Genomic DNA, 25,000 nt, shown 5'->3' on the forward strand with positions numbered 1-25,000 from the left:
TTGAGTGCGTCTTAAAAAGAATTTAGGGGTAAAACGCAGGGGGCCGCCATATCAATAACGGAAAACAATGCTGTGATGCGTTATATTAGCCTTGATGTGCCTATTTATATGGTCCGTTTAAATTCCCGTGCGCATGGAATATCGCAAATTCACTCAAAGTTACGAAATATATGATCTAATTTTTTGCATACGGACTTATTTTAAGTGGCATTACGAATTTTGAATACCGATAGTGATTGACCAAACAGTTTTCTCACAATTCCCAATTCATTCGAACTTTCATTGCTTGCAATAAAATATGAATCATCTTTCCTTAGGGTTTCAGAAAATGGTGTATTGGTTCTCTTTCCCGTGTAAAAATATTCACAACAAAGTTGCATTCATTGGCGTAGCTAGCAAATCATTTTGGGGTTTTGTTTAAAAAGTGTTTGAAAAGTGAACAATAGAATATCACTTAAATAGTAATTAACAGTGGTGAAAATGCCACAGCGTTTACATTTTAAAGCTCTTCCCTGGGGGACAACGAACATGTAATAGATTGGAAGAAAACAAACAACCCATGAGGTACTTATACATTTCTAGACAGAGACATTGATGTTTAAAAAAACAACAACAAAAATAAAAAAAAAACAACAAATAACAGGGATTTTTCCCGAATTTTTACGCCCGCCTTTGATAGGAGAAGGAGAATGCCTTTCACAAAGACATAACCCCCGACCAACTGTTGGAAAGACAACCCATAATGGTCGCACAAAACCCACTGGTCACTCATCGAGCAGCGTACAAGTTTGTCATTCTTGTTCACTGGGGAGGGGGAGGGGGGCTTTGAATTTGAATAATGTGAAATGGAACCGAATCTAAAATTCTTTACCCATGTCTTTTTGTACGGTATAACATTTCAAAGGAACAGCAGTTTTTCAAATACAAGGGGTGCATAATCAAATTGATATAATTATTAATTTTCCTCTCCATTCTGAGTTCCTTGTTGTGGGCATCTGTTAATAATATGGCTATTCGCCACTGCCATGAAAAAGAAAACCGCGCTTTCGCCTCACGGGGAATACTTGAAAATTTTCCTCATTGTGACAAATTTGCATGTTTAATCCATATTGTTATCATTTTTTTAAAAAATGAATGCAACATCTTAATAGGAAGCTAGCCTCTGGCTTTCAACCGGTAAAATGAAACAATTGTTTATGTCAAGGGTGGGGGACAAAGACTACAATTTTGCTGTGTCATTTTAAACCCAGGTGGCAAGGTTAGTGAGTAGTACTCATGAATCTCGTGAAAGTAAACCGCTGGTCAAGCCTCTGGGGAGTTCAGAGATTGTAATCCAACACAATTCACTTTGTATAATAGTATTATTATAAACCATCCAATTGTTCACTCATCCCAGACCCTTCGCTTTTTAGATACCGTAAAAAAGAAAAATCTTTAAGTTTGATACTGTAACCGGTGAAAACAAATCGGCTTAATGTCACTAAACATTCTAGTGTTTGAGTACTATTTTCTATAACATCCATCAGTAGGTTCTGAAGATATACACCTCAACGCGGGCACACGGGTTGTGAACAGACTATAAATTTGATACAAATTGCTAACTAACCATATATATTATACCCGCCATCTATTGTATTATGCGTAAATCGTTATCTTGTAGTATCTTTCTTTGTCAATATTTATTGTTTTAAAAGGTTATACTGACTGGTTGCATTTTGTCTATTTCATTAAATACGATATCTTTAAGTCACAGCAAATTTTGCTGGCAACAGACATAAAAAAGAAAAGTTGCGTTCATTTCAGTTACACTAAGTTTGTTGTGAGGGAAGATACTGTACACGAGGGTGATCACTGTTTGCAACAGTTGCCAACAAAAGGGTTGAAACAGGAGTTTTTAAATGAAAACATGCCAATTTGAGATAAACAAGATGAATGTAAATTAGAATGTCAAACTCTTTCATCATAGTTCATTAAAACGTTTGGTAAAATTTTTCATATAATAATAATAATAATAATAATAATAATAATAATAATATTAATAATATAATATATAATAATAATAATAATAATAATAATAATAAATAATAATAATAATAATAATAATAATTAATTAATAATAATTAATAATAATAATAATAATAATAATAATAATAATAATAATAATAATAATAATAATAATAATAAAATAATAATATAATAGTAATAATAATAATAATAATATAATAATAATAATATAATAATAATATAATAATAATAATAATAATAATAATAATAAATAATTAATAATAATATAATAATATAATAAATAATAATAATAATAATAATAATAATAATAATAATAATAATAATAATAATAATAATAAATAATAATAATAATAATAATAATAATAATAATAATAATAATAATAATAATAATAATAATAATAATAATAAAATAATAATAATAATAATAATAATAATAATAATAAATAATAATAATAATAATAAATAATAATAATAATAATAATAATAATAATAATAATAATAATAATAATAATAATAAAAATAATAATATAATAATAATAATAATGAATAATAATAATATAATAATAATAATAATAATAATTATAATAATAATAATAATAATAATAATAATAATTAATAATAATAATAATATAATAATAATAATTAATAATAAAAATAATAATAATAAAAATATAACTAAATAATATCGAAAAGACGGACTGTATCCGGAAAGTTGGGGGAACAGTGTAACCTGAGATTCGGGGAAGTGTACACCAGTGGGGAGTGAACCTGGGTCTGGGTTTCTGCGGATTTAAAAAAAAAAAAAAAAGCAATTACTTTTTGTTTACGACATGCGCCAAATTCCACAAAATGGGGCAAAGTTATCGCAAGTAGGCAATTAATGGGGAGTGAACCTTAGACTAAGGGAAGTGTACACCAGTGGGAGTGAACCTGAGACTATGGTTTTCGGCGGGTTTCAGTGAGATTCACATAAAAGCAAGTACTTTTTTACGAAACCCGGCAATATCCGACAAAGTTATGGGAATTAGGCAACAGTGGGGAGTGAACCTGAGATTCATGGAAGTGTACACCAGTGGGGAGTAAACCTGGGACTCTGGTTTTCGGCGGGTTTCAGCGAGTTTCATATAAAAGCAATTGCCTTTTTAACGAAACCTGACGAAAACCTCGCAATATCCGAGAAAGTTATGGGTAGTAGGCAACAGTGGAAGTGAACCCGAGATTCGGGGAAGTGTACACCAGTAGGGAGTGAACCTGGGACTGGATTTCGGCGGGTTTTGAAAAAAAAAATCAATTACTTTTTGTTTACGAAATGCGCCAAATCCCAACAAAATGGGGCAAAGTTATGGAAAGTAGGAAATAATGGGGAGTGAACCTGAGACTAAGGGAAATGTATACCAGTGGGGACTGAACCTGAGACTATGGTTTTCGGCTGGTTTCAGCGAGTTTCACATAAAAGCAATTACTTTTTTACGAAACCCGGCAATATCCGACAAAGTTATGGGAAGTAGGCAACAATGGGGGGTTAACTTGAGATTCATGGAAGTGCACACCAGTAGGGAGTGAACCTGAGACTCTGGTTTCTGCGGGTTTCAGCGAGTTTCATATAAAGCAATTACTTTTTTATGAAACCCGACGAAACCTAGCAATATCCGACAAAGTTATTGATGTAGGCAACAGTGGGGGGTGATCCTGAGATTCAGGGAAGTCTACACTTGTGGGGAGTGAACCTGGGACTCTGGATTTTGTAAAAAAGCAATACCAAGGGGGAGGGGGAATTACTTTTTTACGAATCCCGCCAAAACCCGACAAAGTTATGGGAAGCAGGCAGCAGTGGGGAGTGAATCTGGGATTCGGACATCGATGAGGATTGAACCTGGGACTGCGAGAGGTTCATACCAGTGGACAGTGAGCTCAGAATGTACTTTTATTTCGAAACCTACCGAAATAGTCAAAAGTTATGGGAAGTGGGCATCATTGGGCAATGAACCGGGACTCAGAGAAGTGTACACCGGTTGGGAGTGAACCTAGGACTGTGAGAAGAGGATAACAGTGGAAATGAATCTGGGACTGTGGAAGATGGATACCAGTGGGAAATGAAGCCGGACTATGGGAGTTGGGTAACAGACGAGAATGAAGCAATTACTTTTTTACGAAACCCGCCAAAACCCGTCGAAAAACCATAGACTTAGGTTTACTCCCCAATAGTGTACACTTCCCTGAGTCTCGGGCTCACTCCCCCACTGTTGCCTACTTTCTTTCCATAACTTTGTCAGATATTGTCGGGTTTCGTAAAAAAAAGTAATAGCTTTTTTTTACGAAACCCAGTCCCAGGTTCACTCCCCACTGCTGCCTACTTCCCATAACTTTGTCGGGTTTCGGCGTGTTTCGTAAACAAAAGAAACACCCCTAAAAATACCACGTGTATTCAGTAAATAGATGTCAATTATTATTATTATTATTATTATTATTATTATTATTATTATTATATTATTATATTATTATTATTATTATTATTATATTATTATTATCACGTAAATTTTAATATAATACGGCATTTAATTCATGGAAGTACATCGCTCAATTAAAAATGGCAGAAAGTCTGGCTACATATTTGTAATGAATCGGGTTTTTTCTTAGATGACAAAAACAAACAAACAAACAAACAAACAAACAACAACAACAAATGAGACAATCATAAAAAAGCAAGATTTTAAAAAGTAATAAACAATAGAAGAGCACATCAATGAAAAACAACAACGAGATTATAACACATAAAAGATATTCGTAATAATTCGATAACTAATTATACTCCAACTATTTGATTTAAAAAAAATAATAATCATTATCATAATAATGATGATGATGACGATTACAACAACAACAACAACAACAACAATAATAATAATAATAGTAAGTAAGTAGAAATAATAATAATAATAATAATAATAATAATAATAATAATAATAATAATAATAATGATGATGATAATAATAATAATAATAATAATAATAATAATAATAATAATAATAATAACAATAATAATAATAATAATATTAATAATAATAATAATAATAATAATAATAATAATAATAATAATAATAATAATAATAATAATATATTAATAATAATAATAATAATAATAATAATAATAATAATAATAATAATAATAATAATAAATAATAATAATAATAATAATAATAATAATAATAATGATAATAAATAATAATAATAATAATAATAATAATAATAATAATAATAATAATAATAATAATAATAATAATAATAATAATAATAATAGTAATAATAATAAATAAACAATAGTATAATATCAACATTAAATATATTACAAGCAAATAAAATTACTAAAACAATTTTTTTTAAAGATATCAATAGACAGAAGGAATTTTAATAATATTGGGGGAAAAAAAAAGTTATCCCTGCCGGGATTTGAACTCTCGAACCATAAGCTCAGAGTCAAACAGTTTATATCCACCAAGCCATGGTGTCACTGAAAATTTAGTGACATTTAATCATGTCTATTTAGACATTTAAAAATGTATTTGAATGCCACTCTTACTTTGATATTTTGAACTATGTTAATTGCACAACAGCAGAAATTTAAAAATTACGATCAAAATATTTTTACAACTTTAAATCGGGCTGTCAGTTACTGCACGTGTTCAATCTGGAAGTAGGTCAGCAGTTTATTTACATTCAACCGAGATTGTTGCACCTTTCACTCTCTCTATAAAAAAGAGTTCCTTGTGGATACTGAATAGTGGCAAAGCACTATTCAGTATCTGATACTGAATAACCACTTCGTTCGAAGATGGGTTGATGAAACGTATTTGGAGGTGTAGCCATACGCTATGAATGCTACTATTATGAATGCTACTACGACTACCATTACTACTACTACTACTACTACTACTACTACTACTACTACTACTACTACTACTACTACTACTACTACTACTACTACTACTATTACTACTACTACTACTACTACTACTACTACTACTACTACTACTACTACTACTACTACTACTACGACTACTACTACTACTACTACTACTACTACTACTACTACTACTACTACTACTACTACTACTACTAATATTACTAATACTACAGCTATACTACAACTACGACTTCTACTACCTCACCTCATGAGTTCTGTATGACATCAACTTATAAATATGATAAATGATAATATCATATTATAACTGGCTGAAGTAGTTTAGGTATTTCAATTCAATTATTAGAAACGACAAAATTTAACATTAGGGGGACAATCATAAGACCATAAAATGATGAAATGATTTTTCTCAGCAGCTTTAATACTAAAAGCCCATTTAATATGTTTTAGAATATAGTTCAAAATTATCTCATTTGAGTTCAACTTTCTACGTCACTTGATATTTAAGTTCTTTAATGTAAATAAATCATTTTGAACAATATCAAAAATACTTTTTCATTATAAGTCACAGTTGTGACTCTAAAAGCTCATTTTAATGACATATTTATTAAAATCAGTGAGTTGAAATTATAAAAGCAATCGGAGCTTACCTGTAGGGTGAACATTGTTTCGGATTTCAAATCACTATCGTCAGGAACGTATTTGTATGATACCCATTAACAACCTCCCATATTACTTTTTCAAATGTTTCTATTTTCAGGACATTAAGTAAACCTAAAATGTGTTACACACATCACGTCCTCATCTTTGTGGCTTACGTGCTTCTCAATCCAATCCTTGTGAATTGTGGAAGCTTAAACATTATAAGGACACAAGTCCAATGCCCCAAAGGGGCAGATTTTGACCCAACAGATTGTTGCCTTGCTGCCCTGGAAGCATATGAGGTCGACTTTGAAGTTAATAATCAAATTCAGGTAGATATTTTTTTTTAAATTATAATTGTCGTCCTCTTTATCGTCATCATCATCATCATCATCATCATCATCATCATCATCATCATCATCATCATCATCATCATCATCATCATCATCATCATCATCATCATCATCATTATTATTATCATCATTACCATGTAATAACAGTGAAGTTTTGCAATATCTCGCTGCATTTATTGTCGGATCACGTTTAAAATAGTCAACTAAAAAAACACCATTAGTTAGCGTCCCAGAACACGGTGGTCATATTTTTTTCGCTGAATGTTGCATCTTGAATTTCTTTGCCGGTGGTGAAGATGGATGTTTTCAGATCATCGAGTCCCTCTTTGATTCTGGTGTACTGTGGTGAACCAATCATGTGGTCAATAAAGCAGTCATGTATGCTGTCATCGCTAAGACCCTTATACAGTTGAGGTTCATCATTGAAGTGTCGAAAAGAGATTTTGAGACACTTATTCACAATGATCCTTGTGACCATTTGTCAGTTGCTTCGGGACCTATGGGCGGACACTTTTCTTAATCTAAATGTTCAATTATTCTATAGATAGCGGATCTGGAAATGCCAAGGATAGTTCTCGAAGCCGCTTGTCCTTCCGAGAAAGAATTTCAACATGCTGAATGTTCTATTGTGAGTGGGAAGACAACGACCTTCCTGAGTGTAGATTATCCTACATTTCAGATCGACCTTTTTGAAATTCTTTACACCAGAAGATTACCCGCTTCAAGTTCATAACATTTTCCACATAACCAATTCCACTCTGAATAAATTTTGGAAGGAGGTTTTCCTTTTGCATTCAGAAATCGTATTACCACAGGAGTTGTTTTCTTGGACCACTCAGTATTCATGGTTGATATATTTGTATTAACGTAGAAATAAGTTTGTTCATCAATCGTGCTCAAAATGTCATCAATGGTATATATATATATATATATATATATATATATATATATATATATATATATATATATATATAATATATATATATATATATATATATTATTTAAAATATTTACCACAGTGTTTGAGACAGTCTACATTATAAATTAAGCCTGAAACATTAATGTAGACTGTCTCAAACACTGTGGTAAATATTTTAAATAATAATAATTCGCTCCATTACTGCATGTCGAGCACTTTTCGTACCATATTTGTATCAAACACAATTCAATATATATATATATATATATATATATATATATATATATATATATATATATATATATATATATTTCTCATTCAAAATGCTTTTCAAAACATTAATAGTTGTAGATGAGATGTCCAAAGTCTGAAAGCTACTTAGGGTTTTGCAATTTTTATGTCGAAACTTTGTTAACTACAAATCTTATTCTTTCACTCTCTCAAGCCGCAAATAGGTAGATGAATAAATTCCAAAGCTAGCTACGCATGGTTTTAATAATGTCCTTTCACGCATGCGAGTGAATAAAGTCAAATGTTTTGAATTATAAACGCACGTGTTTCTATTGAGAAAGATTGTAAGTCATGGCTGAGTTTGGAAACAATAGGAGAGATAGATAGACAGAGAAAGAGAAAGAGGGAGAGAGAGAGAGAGAGAGAGAGAGAGAGAGAGAGAGAGAGAGAGAGAGAGGGAGACCGTCGGATAGATAGATAAATAGAGAGATAGAGAGAGAAAGAGAGAGATAGTGTGAAAGAGGGAGTGGGGTATGAATGTGTTGTGCATGGATGTGGGCAAGCGTAGTGTTAGAATCTAACTTAGATTGCATACTCACGTCAATGTATGTGACTATGTGTGAGTGTATGTGTGCGTGTGTGTATGCATGTAAATGAATGAAAGAGAGAATCATTTGGAGTTTGAAAGAGGTAGTGTGTGAGCATATGAAGGAGAGACAGGTTTTCTAGAAATACAGTGGTCCCTGATTGACGCCTTCAAATTGCCTTGTAACTGATTCGCCATTTTTAATTTTTGGAGATTAATTTCAAAGGAGGGGTGCACTCTTTTCATTACAAAAATGAATAATTAATTTCTTTATTCATTTTTATATAATTGTAACTTAAATTGATTTGTTAATTTGTTTTAATCAGTTGACGTCTTCTCAAATAGTATTAGTTTGAATAACTGATTCAAATTAATTTGAAATGGTATATACCACTCGAGTTTTTTTTTTCTAGAAACAAATCAAGTGCACATCGTTTGATTCAAGTATTGCTTTCGTTTGATCACAAAGCGGCGATATCCATGACGTTCCATCTCACGGTTGACTGAGCAACAGATAGGGGGCGTCACCCTTTGACGTCTCGGAAGAAATTTTTGTTTTCGGAAGTAGTGTCCTTCACCCTTAGCCACAGCCTTTAGTTTGTTATGCCTTCTCCCAACCAACGTTGTGTTACAAACCATTATAGTAATAAATACATTACAATATCTTATCTTAATAAGAATAAGAATATGAAGAAAGAATAAAACCCAAACATCTTAATAATTTGAAAACAGAATGGTCAAATAAGATTTTTACAATCAATACAAACCGGGTTAACATACTAGCGTTTTGAAACGACATGTCACAGATGATTGATACGTGTTAACATATATGACTAGCAACGATTGACTTTTAGTATTTTCTACTTAGACATATCTTACCCAAGTCCAGCATGGAGTCTATCACTACGCAGAGTTGCTGTCGACTCCACAAAAGTGGTTACGGAATAAGACAGGATTATACAAGATAGACGAAGATGAACAGTGTACATTCAAGTAAGTATTTTTATTAAAGGGTTACCGTACCGATAATGTTGATGATTTTATTGTTACTGATTATGATGACAAATGTATTAATGACTATGGTAACATTTATGTTTATATTTATGATGACGATCATTTTAATGATTACTTACTTATTACTTAATCCTCTTCGGACCTTGAGGCACATAGGGCATCTACCAGACATTTTTTGCGATCGGCTGCTTTTGAGGAGGCTGTATTCCAGGACAGGCCTGCTTCCTTTAATTATTTCTCTATGGTCCTTCGCCAGGTTTCTTTGGGTCTTCCCCGCTTTCTCTCCCCATATGCTATCCAGTACAGGGCTGTCTTGGGAAGTGACCCTTTTTCCATTCTGGCCACATGACCCAGCCAACGCCATCTTCTTATTTTTATTTGGCTTTCAATGCTAGTGCAATCAGCTATCTTTAATAGATCCACTGTTTTTATTGTTTTAGTCCAAAATAGATTAAAAATTAGTTAAGATATTTGTTTTGAAAGGTTCCTAGTTTCTGTCTTAAGGATTACGATGGCAATAATTTGATTGATTATATGACAGCCATATTAATGATTAAGATTAAAATTATATGAATATTTATGGTTTCAATAATATTAACGACTATGATAACATTTATATTTCCCTATTTAACAATTTTATGAAGTGTATTCTGAAATTATTAGTCTATTTTTGAAATGAGAAGTAATACAAGATGATATCAGGCTCTAGCGCGAGAAACCGGTAATTTTTCATCGATATGTAAACTGAAACTATTTATAATATCATAGCAGAAATTTAGGAGGGAATAATGATAAAAACGGAGGGCATATTCTACTTCAAACAAGAAAAAATATCACCTTTCCTTATTTGTACTCCCAACAATCATTTGTGTTGAAGGTAACCTTTGTGAGCTTTTATCTCTCAGGTCATTAAATTTTCGAAAACAAAAGGGTGGTTTCGGTATAACGTTGTAAATTCCTTAACAATAATTTTTAAACCCTAGAGGAAAGAAAGCAAACAGTAATAATAATTAAAAAGATTACAGAGATATCTAGAGAGAGCACAATTACGGACTCGCTAGCAAAACTGACCAGTTTTCTTAAGGAGATTAGGATTTTAATCGACGAGCTCAAATGGCTTGTTTAGGATAGACCACGAATACAATTCTCTCCCTCCCCCTCCCATCACCTTCCTCCATCCGCCAACACGTCTTTCCAATAACACATTTTACTAAAATATTTTCATTTCTTGCGCTGTTGTCGCAATAAAATTAGTTGAGGTGTTTGCACTTATATGAATATAAATATACGTTCAGATAGTCAGTGTGTTCATTTGGTAAGTTCACTTTCTACATATGACTATAATAGTGGGTTCGAAAACCATTGTCGCCATTAAAAAAAAAAAGACAAAAATACTTGTGGCTATAAGATAAATCATGTTGCAAATTTATATTCCTGCTACCCTCTTAATGTTTTAAAATTTATCTTAACACGCCCCCCCCCCACCACCACCCTCCGAAAAAATAGACTTGCGAACATCACCACTCTTTTTTCCAATAGTTATTCCCTTTTATGTTTCTATTCACTCTTACTATTTTGATTGTGAGTGAAATAAAGATTGATCTAAATGATGAAATCATTGGATGAATATTCCTGTAAATAAACGTTTGTGGAGAGTGTTGGCAGATAGATATTGACCCCATGTTGAAATATTTTGAATTAAGGTGTCTTTTGCAATTGCTAGAATGAGCCATTAGACCCTTCTCATCACATTTTAATAGATCCCGCTTGTTCAAATTTAAATTATAGAAGGGGGCGGGGGTGAGTCTTTAGAGAGTATGCTGATGACGTTACGCATTTACCATCCACGGTTACTTCCCTTGCACTAAGAGCACTGTAACTTTCTATCGCGTTGTTGTTTACATGAGAGTGAGAGAGAGAGAGAGAGAGAGAGAGAGAGAGAGAGAGAGAGAGAGAGAGAGAGAGAGAGAGAGGTTCGTTTTATCATGTATTCATTGGAAGGAGGGTGGGGTCTTTTGAGACAATAAACAATGTGAGTAAACCCATATAAAAAGGGGAGGAGAGTTTAATAGCTGACAATTGACCACAAGAGGCTGTGATAACGAGTGGCATGTCCTAAATAATTCGAGGTTGCAGCTCAAACAAGAAGGTTCAATTATATGATTTCATGTAAGTGATTACAAATTAAGCCCCACCCTTTCCTCTTCAAGCTTTCATCTGACTCAAAATGGAAACAATTCAACAAATGATTAGACCAGTCCCCTTTTTAAAATTGCAATCTCAATGTTCAATATATTTCCCATTGATTGACTTTGACTTATTTTGAAACGAAGGGCTTTCTTATACTATCCCTACCTATTCTTTGCTTCACCCCCTCCTTCCTTTTCCCACTTTCTTTATCTATCAGTCTCTCTCTCTCTCTCTCTCTCTCTCTCTCTCTCTCTCTCTCTCTCTCTCGTGTTTCTTTCACACATACAAACACACACATACACATATTTTTATCTTTATTCTATTTAGCTCCCGCCCTCTACAATGCACATACAAGCAGTCTCTCTCTCTCTCTCTCTCTCTCTCTCTCTCTCTCTTTCTCGCTCTCTCTCTCACACGCACACTCTCTCTTTCTCTCCTGGTTCGGGGCGGAGGGTCACATAAATAATAAATAATAATAATAATAATAATAATAATAATAATAATAATAATAATAATAATAATAATAATAATAATAATAATAATAATAATAATAATAATTTTTCCAATTTTTAGTGAGAAGAATCTCTCTTTACTTTATGATAACGTTTCGAGCAAGAAGAGATAATAATCTATGTTTAGAATATCTTTTCTAATCTTCTAAAATGCTAACGATCATAATGTTCTTTAACTGATATACTCATGTCATAATTCCCATTTGGTTAGATTGTGACAAACATTAATTATATTTATTTCTTCATACATTCAATTCTGTACCGAACAATTTCTTAAATTGGTCAGCAAAACCAGCGATTTATTTTCTTTCAAATTGAATGCCATTCCAAATGTTAACTTAATTATAAACTAAATGACGTGTAGCAGCAATTATTTTCACAGGAAGTGAACACGAGACCACCGGATATGGATTCCAATGGGGAATAGCCTTGGATCCATTCCATACCAGAGTCCTGGGTTCATTCCACGTTGGTGTCCATCTCACAAAGTCATGGATTCACTCCCCACTTGTGTCCATATCCGATGGAGCCGTGTTCATTCCCCGGTTGTGTCCACATCTCATAGTCTCGTTCTCACTCCCCACTGAAGTCCACCTCCCATAGTCTTGGGTTCATTCCCCACTGAAGTCCACCTCCCATAGTCTTGGGTTCATTCCCCACTGATGTCCACCTCCGAAAGTCCCGGGTTCAATTCCCAATGGTGTCTACCTCCTATAGTCCCGAGATCACGTCCCGCTGATGTCAATATCCCATAACCCTGGGTTCACTCCCAAAGTCCGTTAACTTATTAGTGATGTCGACTTCTCATGGCCCCAGGTTCCTGCTGCTGGTATCCATTTGACACCGCCATGGGTTCACTCTCCACTGGTTTCTACCTTCCATTGTCCCCGGTTCACTCCCCACTGGTGTCCATCCCTCATAGCCTTGGGCTCATTCCCCACTAGTGTCCATCTCCTATACAGTTAAGTCTCTGCTCATTCCTGGATTCCATATCCCTTAGCCTCAGGTTTAATCCACACAGGCATTCTTATCACGCAGCCCTTTGTTCTCTCCTCTATTAGTGTCCACCTCTCATAGCTCAGTTCACTCCCCACAGGTGTCCACCTCCCATGGTTCCAGGTTCACTCCCCACTGATGTCCCCCTCCAATAGCCTCGGATTCACTTCCCACGATGTCAGCTTCAAAAGTCCCGGGTTAACTCCCCACTGGTGACCATCTCTCATATCCCACGTTCCCACCACACTGGAGTCCATACCCATTGGTTCCACGTTTACTCACTAGTAGTGTCCACCTCTCATAGCCCCGGGCTTACTCCCTTGTTCACCTCCCATAGGCCTGGGTTCATCCTTACTGGTGTCCCTATTCGGTGGTCCTGTGTTCACTCACCATTGGTGTCCACCTCTAATAGCCCCGATTCACCCCCAAATGATTTCCACCTCTCATAGTCCCAGGTTAACTCCCCATTGGAATCCATATCCGGTGGTCTCGTGTTCACTCCCCAGTGGTGTCCATCTCTCATACCCTTGGGTAAAATCTGCACTGGTGTCCATCTACCAAAGTCTCGGGTTCACTCCCTACTGGTGTCTATATTCAGTTTTTCCGTGTTTACTCATCAGTGGTGTCAACTTCTCATGGCCCTTGAGTTCACGTCCTACTGGTGTCCTTTTCCGGTTGTCCAGGGTTCATTCCCCAGTGATGTCCACCTATCATTGCCTTGAGTTCACTCCCATAGTCCCGGTTTACTAACTCCCCATTGGAGTCCATATCCGGTTATCACGCGTTCACTCCCGAGATGGTAGTTTTGTGTATAATATACACTGGTTTTCATCCCCACTGGGATCCATATCCGATGGTCCCTTGTTCACCGCCAGTGCTGTCCTCTTCTCAAATCCCCAAGTTCACTTCCCACTGGAATCCATATACAGTGTTTCTTGTTTACTCACTCAACCTCTAATAGCTCCGGGTTCATTCACCAATGGTATTTACCTCATATAGGTAGTTCCGAGTTTACTCCCCTGTGATACTGTGTTCATTTTGCAGTGGTGTCGCCTCCCATAGACCCAGGTTCACTCCCCACTGGTGTCCATCTCCAATAGTCTTGGATTCACTCTCCACTGGTGTCCATCTAAAGAAGTGGATATATTTCTCTCGTGTCCATATCCTATATTCTCCGGTTGTCTTCCCACTTGTTTTTAAATCTTACAGCCTCAAGTTCATTCCTCATCGGTTCCACCGTCCTATAGCCCCAGGTTTACTCCAGAATGGTGTTCACATCTCAAAGTCCTAGTTTACTCTCCACTATTTATATCTCTTTGTCACTGGTCTACTTGGCTATATGGTTTTGTGGTATGACACTCGCTTTAGGATCTGAATGTCCTGGTTTAGCCTCGCTCGTGGCATAGTTGAGTCCTTGCAAAAAGCTCTTTACTCACATTTTTTTACATTACTCAGGTGAAAAAATTGTACCTGACCGTTATCAGCAGTCTGTCCGAAAAAAAGGTGTAATATCGCCTAATAGGCGTCATGTCTCGTTCTACATATTAAGTGTTGCTGTTTGCTAAGGACACCTTTTAAGCGCTTTGAGTACGTATGTGGATATTGCGCGATACAGTTGAAAATAAAACACTCAAGTTCCCACGACTATCTACACTCCGTATTCTAGAGTTTTTTCACCACTTCTGTTCATAGCCCCGGTTCTCTAGGTTCCCCCCCCCCTAATATTGACATATTAAATGGTCTTTGGTTCAACCTATTGAAGTACAGCGGTTGGAAACACCATGGCGGTTATAGTGCTCTCTTTGATAACAACATCACTGTGAAAAAATAGCTGCCCAATTGTTCACTTTTTACAGTGAAAAAAATAGCCTTTTTTAGTTTTATATATTGAACTATAAATATTTAATTCACTACCTCCTGTAATAGTAAAAGGAGAGAATGTAAAAAGGACTGTTAGATCCACATTTTACGGAGCTGGATTAAATTCCCGCGATACCTTCTTTATTTTTACTCGACAGACCTAAGGTCACTAATCTTTCTTCATATGATATGGATTCTACTCCATGATCCTGTCTTGTTGCTCGCTTTTGCATATTTTTAATGTTGAAATCTGTGAATGCGTAATCCGTGACATTTGAACAATTTTACTCTCGACTTAGATTATCTAATCAGTTTTTTCAATTGTGGCATCGTTTAGAATAAGATGATATTTTTATGTTGTCCACAGCATAACAGATAAGATTACACTTACAGAGAAAGGGTCGAGGTGCAGATACTCAGTTGGACAAAAGTCTGTGTTTAAAGGATGTTATAACCTTCGCAGTGGAGGACAGATCTTGGAAGCATGGACGGAACCTGGAGTAAGTAGATTTAACAATTGTATGTATTTAGTTGAGTCAGTAACTTGTGTCTCTACTTGTGATACAGTCAATTATAGTGGGATGACTGGTAATGATTATCAGCAAACTGTAATTCTGGTGTTGGTTTCTTGTTGATGAAGATATTTTAAATAAATCTAAATTGAGGAAGGATGGAGTAAAATTGGAAAAGTATGGAGGGGGGGGGGGGGTGGAGAGGGAATCATCTGGCATGTTGTGCTTAGATTGAAAAAGATGAAGAGGTGTGTTGAGTGGCGTGTTAGATCATGATAAAAGAAAATGAGCGGGGTCACCTGACATATTATGTCAAGATTAAAGAGGATGAGGGATGGTAATCATCTGCCATGTTGTGTCAAGTTTAAAGAGGATGAGGAGGTCAAGTTGCATGCTATGGCAAGATTAAAGAGTAGGAGAATGATCAGTAGATTTTTTTGCTAAGATTGAATAGGAGGGGGAGAGTAATCTGGCTTCTTGTGGAATTATTAGGACGATGAGAGGGTCATCTGCTAGTTGGGGCAGCATTGAATAACACGAAAGAGGTCATTTGTCATGTTGTGACAATATTAAAGAGGAAGCAGCGGTTCATAAAAATGATGTGGCAAGATTAAAGATGATTAAGGGGATATCTGACATTTTGTGGCAGGATTAAAGAAGGCGTACGAGATCATCTTGAATGTTGTGACAGGATTGAAGAGAATGGGTGGCATCGTCTGAAATAAAGAAAGGCAGGGGGTTCATCTTAAATAGTGTGATACGTTTGAAAAGGAGAGCTTGAATCATCTGGAAGGTTGTGACAAGAATGAAGTAAAGGGAAGGGGATCATCTAAATTGTTGTGACAAGATTAAGGAGGAGAGAGGGGAATCATCTAGAATGGTGTGACAAGATTGAATAGGGAGAAAAGGGTTGTCTAAAATATTGTGACAGGAGTGAAGGGGAGGGAGGGAACCATCGAGAATGTTGTGACAAGATTGAAGAAGATGAAAATTGGAATCGTATGAAATGTTATTATACGATTGAAGAGGGTGAGGGGATGGGGGTCATTTACAATGTAACAGGATTGAAGAGGAGGGAGAGCATTATATGGATTTTGTGACAACATGAAAGAAGAGGGCTGGAATTATCTGGAATAACAAGATTGAAGGAAAGAGAAGGGGCTCATCTTGGTGTACCAAGTTTGAAAAGGGGGAGTGTGGATCATTTGGAATACTGTAAAAAAATTAGAGGTAGACGATATATGGAATATTGTCACAAATGGAGAGGAAGGCGGATCGTATGGAATGTTGTGACGAGACCAAAGACGGGAGAGAGAGAGAGAGAGAGAGAGAGAGAGAGAGAGAAAGAGAGAGAGATAGAGAGAGAGAGAATAGAGGGGGAGAGACGGAGAGAGGGAGAGAGAGATCATCTGGAATGTTTATGACAAAATTGAAGGGAAGGTAGTGGGTTCATCCGGAATTGTGTGTCAAGTTTGAAAAGGAGGAATGTGACAAGATTGAACAGGAGTTATTGGATCATCTGGAATGTTGTGACACGATTGAAGAAGAAAGATGGGGTCATCTGGAAAAAAAATTGAAGAGAATGGAGGGTTTATTCATCTGGAATATTAGCACAAGATTGATGCGGAGACGAGGGTTGTCTGGAATGTTGTGGCAAGATTAAGGAAGAGAGATGGAGATATTTATTTTGTAACAAGATTAAAGAGTAGGGATGGACACATATGGAATGTTGTGACAATAATTATCTGTCGTGACGGCGATTTTTAGAGTACTATGAATTTTTTGGTTTGTGATATATGAACTTAATAAAGTGGGTTTGAATCTAATTTTGTTACAAGCCGCGCCAAACAACCTTATAGTCCATTATAAAACAATTAAGATAATAAAATGTTATTGAGCGAGTACAGTACTACCACCCAATTCAAGAATAACGATTTAACACAAAAATTGTAATTAAGAGGTTGAGGTAGAAAGATAAATTAAAGAATATGAATGAATTATAATAGTCTTTTAAACCTGCAGGTGATGAATTCTTCACAGATTAATTCTAATTCTCAAAATTTTGTTTACCTATTAAATACTGATAATGTTTGTTTTTGTTTGTTTTGTTTTTTTAAATCATGCGTGTCACTGGCTGTTTTTCCCCATTGAAATTGGCTAAACCCGATGGCTTATTTTTGGGCAAACACATAAGCTGGCGTCCAATCGTGACTGTAATCTTGATGTCAACATGAAAGAACGCCTGTTTTGATGTGCTTTTTAGATACACACGTTTGTGACCGGATTAGGACTTCTTGTGACTTTTCACGGATTTTTTTTATTCGATTAAGGATTTCTTAAGGTCGATTATGTTCTTTTGGTCCCTTGAGCATTTCTTTTGGTCGATTAGGGATTTCTTAGGACGATTAAGGATTTCTTTTGGTCGATTCAACATTTTGTTTGGCCGATTAAGGATTTCTTGTGGCCTATTAAGGATTCTTGTGGCAGATTAAGGACCAGTTGATTAAAGCGAAAACGTCTAATTGGCTTGGGTACTCATGACTTTACAAAAGCAATGGAAAACTAAAGGTCTTCTCCGTAATCTGAGAACAATAACAGTATTAAATGTAATAAGAAAGATTTTTCTCTTCTGATTTTGGATAAAAAAACAAAAGGTAGAGGACTTTTTATAACCAAATCAAAGTGGTTTTTGTCAAAATCTCAGCACAGCTGATGCCATTTGGACTCATACATGGTTGGCTGCAAATATAAAGGCAAAGATAGAATTCAACAATACCGGTTTTTGATATGTCATTAAGTGTTGATACCATACAATTAACAATATTATGGAAATATTTTAATAAATAGTAGACGATGATGAATCAAGAATCCTACGATTTCAGCTGAGCAAAAGCACAGTTAATCACAAATTTTACGAGGCTACAAACACAAAAACGATCAAAACCACTGCCTGGACTAACAAAGCCCTAGCTTAAGCTCGTGTTTTTCGTAATATACAGGGTGTTTATATGATTTTCATATTCCTCTAAGGAAAATTCATACATTTTTGCTTATAAGTCACAGATCTTCATTTTTTAAACTTAAGTTAGCAAAATTTAAACCACAACAGTACATCAACACTCTCTTTTTTGTAATGTGACGGCCTGGAACAATCTCGCCATAAGTAGCTCAACAAAATTGTATAGACCAGATTGGCAGACCATTGCAAAACATAAAAACGATTTTTAAATAAAGAAATAGATATTCTAAATTTGCTAAGACACCGAGTGAATGTTTTGGTATTGGAGATGCAAAAAAGAGTAATAGAACCACGATTGCCGTAAATGTATTATAGAATCCTATTTTCGTCAATATCGGCCATAGATCATTTTTCAGTAGGACGGTGTTCCTTCACCTTTGACGCAAACCTTTCGCAAATCACTAAACAAAACATTTCCAGAGAGATAAATTTGGAGAGATAGATTTGATTATCTGGCCGTCTGGGTCATCGGACATTTCTCCGTATGACAGTATCTTATGGGGCTACATCAGAGATATTGTTTATTCTGCTTCCATAGCAGAAGTTGACACGCTTACCATGAAAATCAGAGCTGTTATTGAATCCCTCACGCTACAAAAACTACAAAACACACGGAAATTACTCTAGAATAGAAGATAATATCCCAGCACAAACTGCAATGACACAATATTTCCTTCATGGCAACAAATATGTAGGGAGACCACCAACATCATTAGTAACTACCCTGAACCAGGACCTCTTTACATATCGGAAATTTCTGGATTCAGATGAGGCCGAATTAATCCCTGAAGAACTAAGAAATACTGCAGTGCCCTCCTTACTTGTCACAACAAGATCTTGACATCCTCAAAACTCTGGCCCAGGACAGTGACCAATGGAAACAATTAACAACATGGATGGAGAGAGCAGCTATATCGGTCGACCATGACTGAATCACACAATTCTCAGCAACCGCCATTTGGATTGCGAAGCTTCTTACTACTACTACTACTACTACTACTACTACTACTACTACTACTACTACTACTACTACTACTACTACTACTACTACTACTACTACTACTACTACTACTACTACTACTTCTACTACTACTACTACTACTACTACTACTACTACTATACATATATACTACTACTACTATACTTACTACTACTACTACTACTACTACTACTACTACTACTACTACTACTACTACTACTACTACTACTAGTACTACTACTACTACTACTACTACTACTACTACTACTACTACTACTACTACTACTACTACTACTAATATGTTGAATTTTTTCATCGGTAGCCATGGCAACCATAAAGTTAAAGACAAACAAAATGAAAAGAATTTATATTTTCATAAGTCCGTGTTTAAAATATATTGACTGTTAAAGATGCTATTTAACAGGAGCGTCCTGCTACAGTCTGTTTAAACAAATAAAACTATTGTAGACTTTATTGCTGAGATAAGGGAGGAAAGGTTTCAGTCTGGTCAGTTGGGACGTCGTGGTCATTTGGAAAGTGAAGTGGATAAAACTGAATTAATCGGTGAATCATCCAAGTCTGTCCCAGTAGAATTTGGTGCTCCTCAAGACTTAGTCCTCGGTCCCACTTTCTTTCTTTTTTATATCAATGACCTAGCAGATGCTCTCAAATTGAAAATCCATCTTTTTGTACATGACACATTTGCATACTTAATAATAAAATCAGATAATGGAGCACATCGGCAACATGACCGTGAAAATGGCGGCTTGGGACTAGAATGAACAGGATAGAGATTCATCATAAGAAATGCAATGCCATATCCATCTCCAGAAAGAAATCTTCAATTAATGCGATTACAAGCTACACAACCACACTTCAGACCACATAACATCAGCAATGGCTTATCTGAATCGGAGCATATCCGCTTGGTCAAAGTCTTGCAAAATAGACCGTTTTCACCCAAGATTGATGAATCAAGTTCTAGTAGATAAAACAGAGAATTCTCATTAGTTTTTTTTTTTTATCATTGTAGTATTCTTTTTAAAAAGTGTTTGTGATTTATATGCTAGCATTGAAATGACAATTGTAAATGCAGAGACAATGTTTGAGACTGTGAGCAACAAGTTTTTAAATGATCAGGCAGATACATTTTAACATTTGATTTTAGCGGTATCTGACTCAGGTGCTTTTTTGAGGTGATCATTTAATGGCTTTAGGGCTAGATTAAAGGAAATTTCACCTTTAATGATATTGATGGATTTGTATGTCACCATATTCACAATGCTGTTAAGAAATGCTCATCAATTCTTAGGAGTGATTGGTCGCATATCAAGGTCTTGGATGAAGTATTCAGTGACTTTGACTATAGTTCCGATATACGAGATGACCTATAGAAAATATGTGGACTGATCGAGTTGTCAGAGCACACTCCTATTCAAAGAGCTGGACATAGATGGATGTCAGTCAATGATGCCTTACTTTGATTCTTAGAGAAAAATGAAGCGCTTACCGTTTTTTAATCAGTTTGTTTCACTGTAGATGAAAAGAAAGAACAACAACAAAAAGTGTCTGCTCTTCTCAAACATGTAAAGAAATGCTCCAAGACTAGGATAATGCTCATATTATACAGACTTTTAAACAAAACTTAAACCGGCAGGTGGGGGGAAAGAAGGAGGATAGTCGGCAAAATCTTCATGAAATGACAAGAAAGCTGATCATTAACTAATGCCATTGTCATTGTCGGCATTCTTCTTCTTTTTAAGAGTGTCAGTCTCACCTTTGGACAGAAAGATCCAATAGTGCATAGACGTTTTAATGAGTCTGTGTTAGTTTTTAGGACCATTTTGACTTGCTTCTTGACTCATGAATAATATGTAAAAGAGTTTAGTAGGGATATCAGCAAAATCAACATTGATTGTGATAAGATACGTCCTTTGAAATAATTTATGTAGTCGATGCTGCACAGAACATTATAATTGACACGGATAGTCAGGAAGCAAATGCAGTCAGTAAAACAGTACAATCAGCTTTCAGAGAAAAAGGGAAATATCTTAAGTTCAAGCTTCCTATTATCAATAAAACCCTACCTCTAATTTCACCAATAGATCCAGATTTATGTGGTCGTAGCAGGGCTTTATTAGGCTTACAAGATTTCTTTTGATCTGTTGCCAACTATAGTCAGGCCTGAAGAAAAGGATACATTTTCTGCAGCAGCTTCCACCCTCCAAAGTGATAACAAATTTATCAATAAAAGAGAAGAAATTGGATAGGCGGTGGACATAGGTGATATCAAACCCCCAATATGAAATACTAGGTCCCGTAATAAAGGCTTGTCTTCCTATCTTCACGGGGTCTAGAGTAGAATCTTCTTTCAATGTAATGAGTAATATAATCACAGGTACAGCAAACAGATTCGATGTAGAGACTTATGAAGCCAAAGTCCTTAACGTTAAAGGTGAAAAAAACTAAATAGAGATCGTTCATAGAGAAGATCCTGTACATAGTCCTGTTGATTCAGCCCTTTGCTGCTCCATGCAAACATCTGGAAAGAGAATGAAGACTAAACATGTAAAGCCAGCAACGGCAAAGGCTTCAAAATATCTTTAAAATCATCAATCAATCAAAGAGCAGACGAATCAAGAATAGCAATAGAGATAAATACGCCCACTGATCCATTAACTAAAACAAAAGAAAAAAGAAATTTCAAGGCCATCCCTGAAAAGGAAAATCTCTGAAACTGATGTTTGTAGTAGTAGTAGTAGTAGTAGTAGTAGTAGTAGTAGTAGTAGTAGTAGTAGTAGTAGTAGTAGTAGTAGTAGTATTAGTAGTTGTAGTAGTAGTAGTAGTAGTAGTAGTAGTAGTAGTAGTAGTAGTAGTAGTAGTAGTAGTAGTAGAGTAGTAGTAGTAGTAGTAGTAGTAGTAGTAGTTGTAGTAGTAGTAGTAGTAGTAGTAGTATTAGTAGTTGTAGTAGTAGTAGTAGTAGTAGTAGTAGTAGTAGTAGTAGTAGTAGTAGTAGTAGTAGTAGTAGTAGTAGTAGTAGTAGAAATTGTTGTTGTTGCAGTGGCCTACTTGTAGTAAGAGTAGTAGCAGTGGCCGTATTAATAAAAATATCATAATTAAACAAACATCTACTAAGGTGAAATCAGATGATGATCTTAAATCTTTCGTTGAAGCAAAGTAGAAATCTCCACTTCCTCAATAGGTCTTAGTTTTATACAGTAAACAGATTATCATACTGGTGAATAGGCTATAAGTGTTAAACTAGTTAAAATTCATTTTTTTGCAATGTGCGCGTTGGTTTCAGATTTTTTATTTTCACTTCTCATCTTCCTGGTTTTGACAGGATTGAGGATGGTAAAGAGGGGAATGCCAAATTAAACACAATGATTTTGTATTTTACTAATATCATTACATTTCTTTTCACCAACAGGTAAATAATGCATTGATGTTACTAAAAAGAGGAATTTCCAATCATTGCTCCCAAGGTCTTTACGAATACACCCCATCTAACGGTGATAAGAGATATTACGAATATGACAATATTGACAGTCAATATTTCTTCAAAGATTCAGTCATGAATGGGATATTCGATAAGTGTAAGAGTGTTACAAACGTATAGTTGGAAAATGTAAACCAACATGAGATGTGACAATATCGATGTATAAATTGTTTTTGTGGTTGTTATCTATTGATCGTTCTTGTCTCAAATAGTGAAATAATTGACCTATATTTTCTATCTTATGCAGTACCGTCTTAGACGTAATTACTAACTAGTAATACTGTGCAACACTAATATTCTTCTTCTTCTTCTTCTTCTTCTTCTTCTATCTTTATTCTTGAACTTCAAATAGATGTAGGAATGCAAAAAATCACTTGATGACTAAAATCAATCCTTTTATCATTTTTTCCATGGGTTTCGTTGAATTCACCTTAATTAATTCACACGCTTGACAAATCGCTGTCAGTGACGTCAATCATGAAAAATATATTTGTAGTTTGTTTTCTGTTAAAAGTCAATAATATTAGAAATCAAACTATACGACAATGATTTAGGAAATCATGACTATTATAACAATAATGGTAACCCCCAAAAAATCTATTGTCAAAAGTTGGACTTATATTTTGACGCCATTTTTTTTTTTTTGGTTTATGCTGAGCCCAGTGAGTTGTTAGTAGTGCTCAAGGAAACAAGTGATCTAATTGGATGAAATATTGAATACAACTCACGATTAGTTTTCTTTGAGTCCGGACTTGTCTTTTACGGTTATTTCTTGTTCAGTGTCAGTGTCAGGTTACAAACGATTCGTGTCGATGTTGAAGAAATATGTTAGGTGAGCATTGCTTATTACTGTAAATCAATGTAATGAGAAATATAAATTGAGATCCATGTTTTTGGAACTAAAAGATATCTTTTAAAAGTCATGTTATTAAAAAAAACATTATGGAGTCATGTGACATACATATAGAACTTTTATTGAAAACCAACTAATATCGAGTAAAATTTTACACGATTAGTCTTTTTTTTATTTTTCGACGTTTTACAATATTGTTCATTTTATATCATACTTTTCATAAATAATCCTATGGAATTTTTATCAATTACAAAGATAAATGTAGACTGATCTGTATTTAATTCTAAAACACTAAAAGTGCTGAAGATTGTTAAGATTATCTTTAAATTGAACTGAAATGTTAAATTTTGCCCTGGCTCTACCCTCCAAAGCTCATTTTATGTTTGTCTATGAAAACTGTTATTCTGGAATAAATCAAATTGTACTGCTCTTTAATTATATTGTATGTTACACATTTATGTTGTAAAATGTTTTTAAATTTGTCAATTTGTCTTTGAGTGTTTCAATGTGGAATTACATCTCTGGGTTTCCCAGATATGAATATTCACATATAAACGTGGAATAAAAGAAAAAAATGCAATATGGTTTCTTGTTTATAATTTGATTTGTTTTATAAATAAATTTGTTGCTTAATTTTACTGTCTTTCGTATTTAAGATTTAATGGGAAGAGTATCACAATAAAATTTTTGAAAAGGAAAACATTATTCCTAGCTCTGAGATTTAAACAACTAAACTCAAATTTGGTGATGCCGAAAATGAAATTAATTCTGTTTTATTGAATGTCTTTCCCCCTTCCTTCTTTAAGGACATTTGGAGATTACCGAGCTGTCCAAAACAATGTTTTCGTACAATAGCAAGCTTGAAACTGTAAAACGTAAAAGGCGGTATTG

General features: G+C 34.7%; 1 protein-coding gene across 1 annotated transcript in view; it reads left to right on the forward strand.

Annotated features, from left to right (window-relative positions):
* LOC144976278 (uncharacterized) overlaps positions 1 to 24,689 on the forward strand; it is a 35,412-nt gene extending 10,723 nt beyond the window's left edge. Inside the window, exons 2-5 of the mRNA XM_078920471.1 lie at positions 6,705 to 6,918; positions 9,544 to 9,668; positions 15,615 to 15,747; positions 23,188 to 24,689. Of these exons, the coding sequence (XP_078776597.1) occupies positions 6,724 to 6,918; positions 9,544 to 9,668; positions 15,615 to 15,747; positions 23,188 to 23,376 (642 nt within the window). The 5' untranslated portion in view covers positions 6,705 to 6,723 and the 3' untranslated portion in view covers positions 23,377 to 24,689. The remainder of the gene's footprint in view (positions 1 to 6,704; positions 6,919 to 9,543; positions 9,669 to 15,614; positions 15,748 to 23,187) is intronic.
* The last annotated feature ends 311 nt before the right edge of the window (positions 24,690 to 25,000 follow it).

This window comes from Berghia stephanieae, chromosome 7, assembly GCF_034508935.2.
Source record: "Berghia stephanieae isolate SIO BIC M18660-M18661 chromosome 7, UCSD_Bste_1.3, whole genome shotgun sequence".
Classification (NCBI taxonomy): Eukaryota; Metazoa; Mollusca; class Gastropoda; order Nudibranchia; family Aeolidiidae; genus Berghia; species Berghia stephanieae.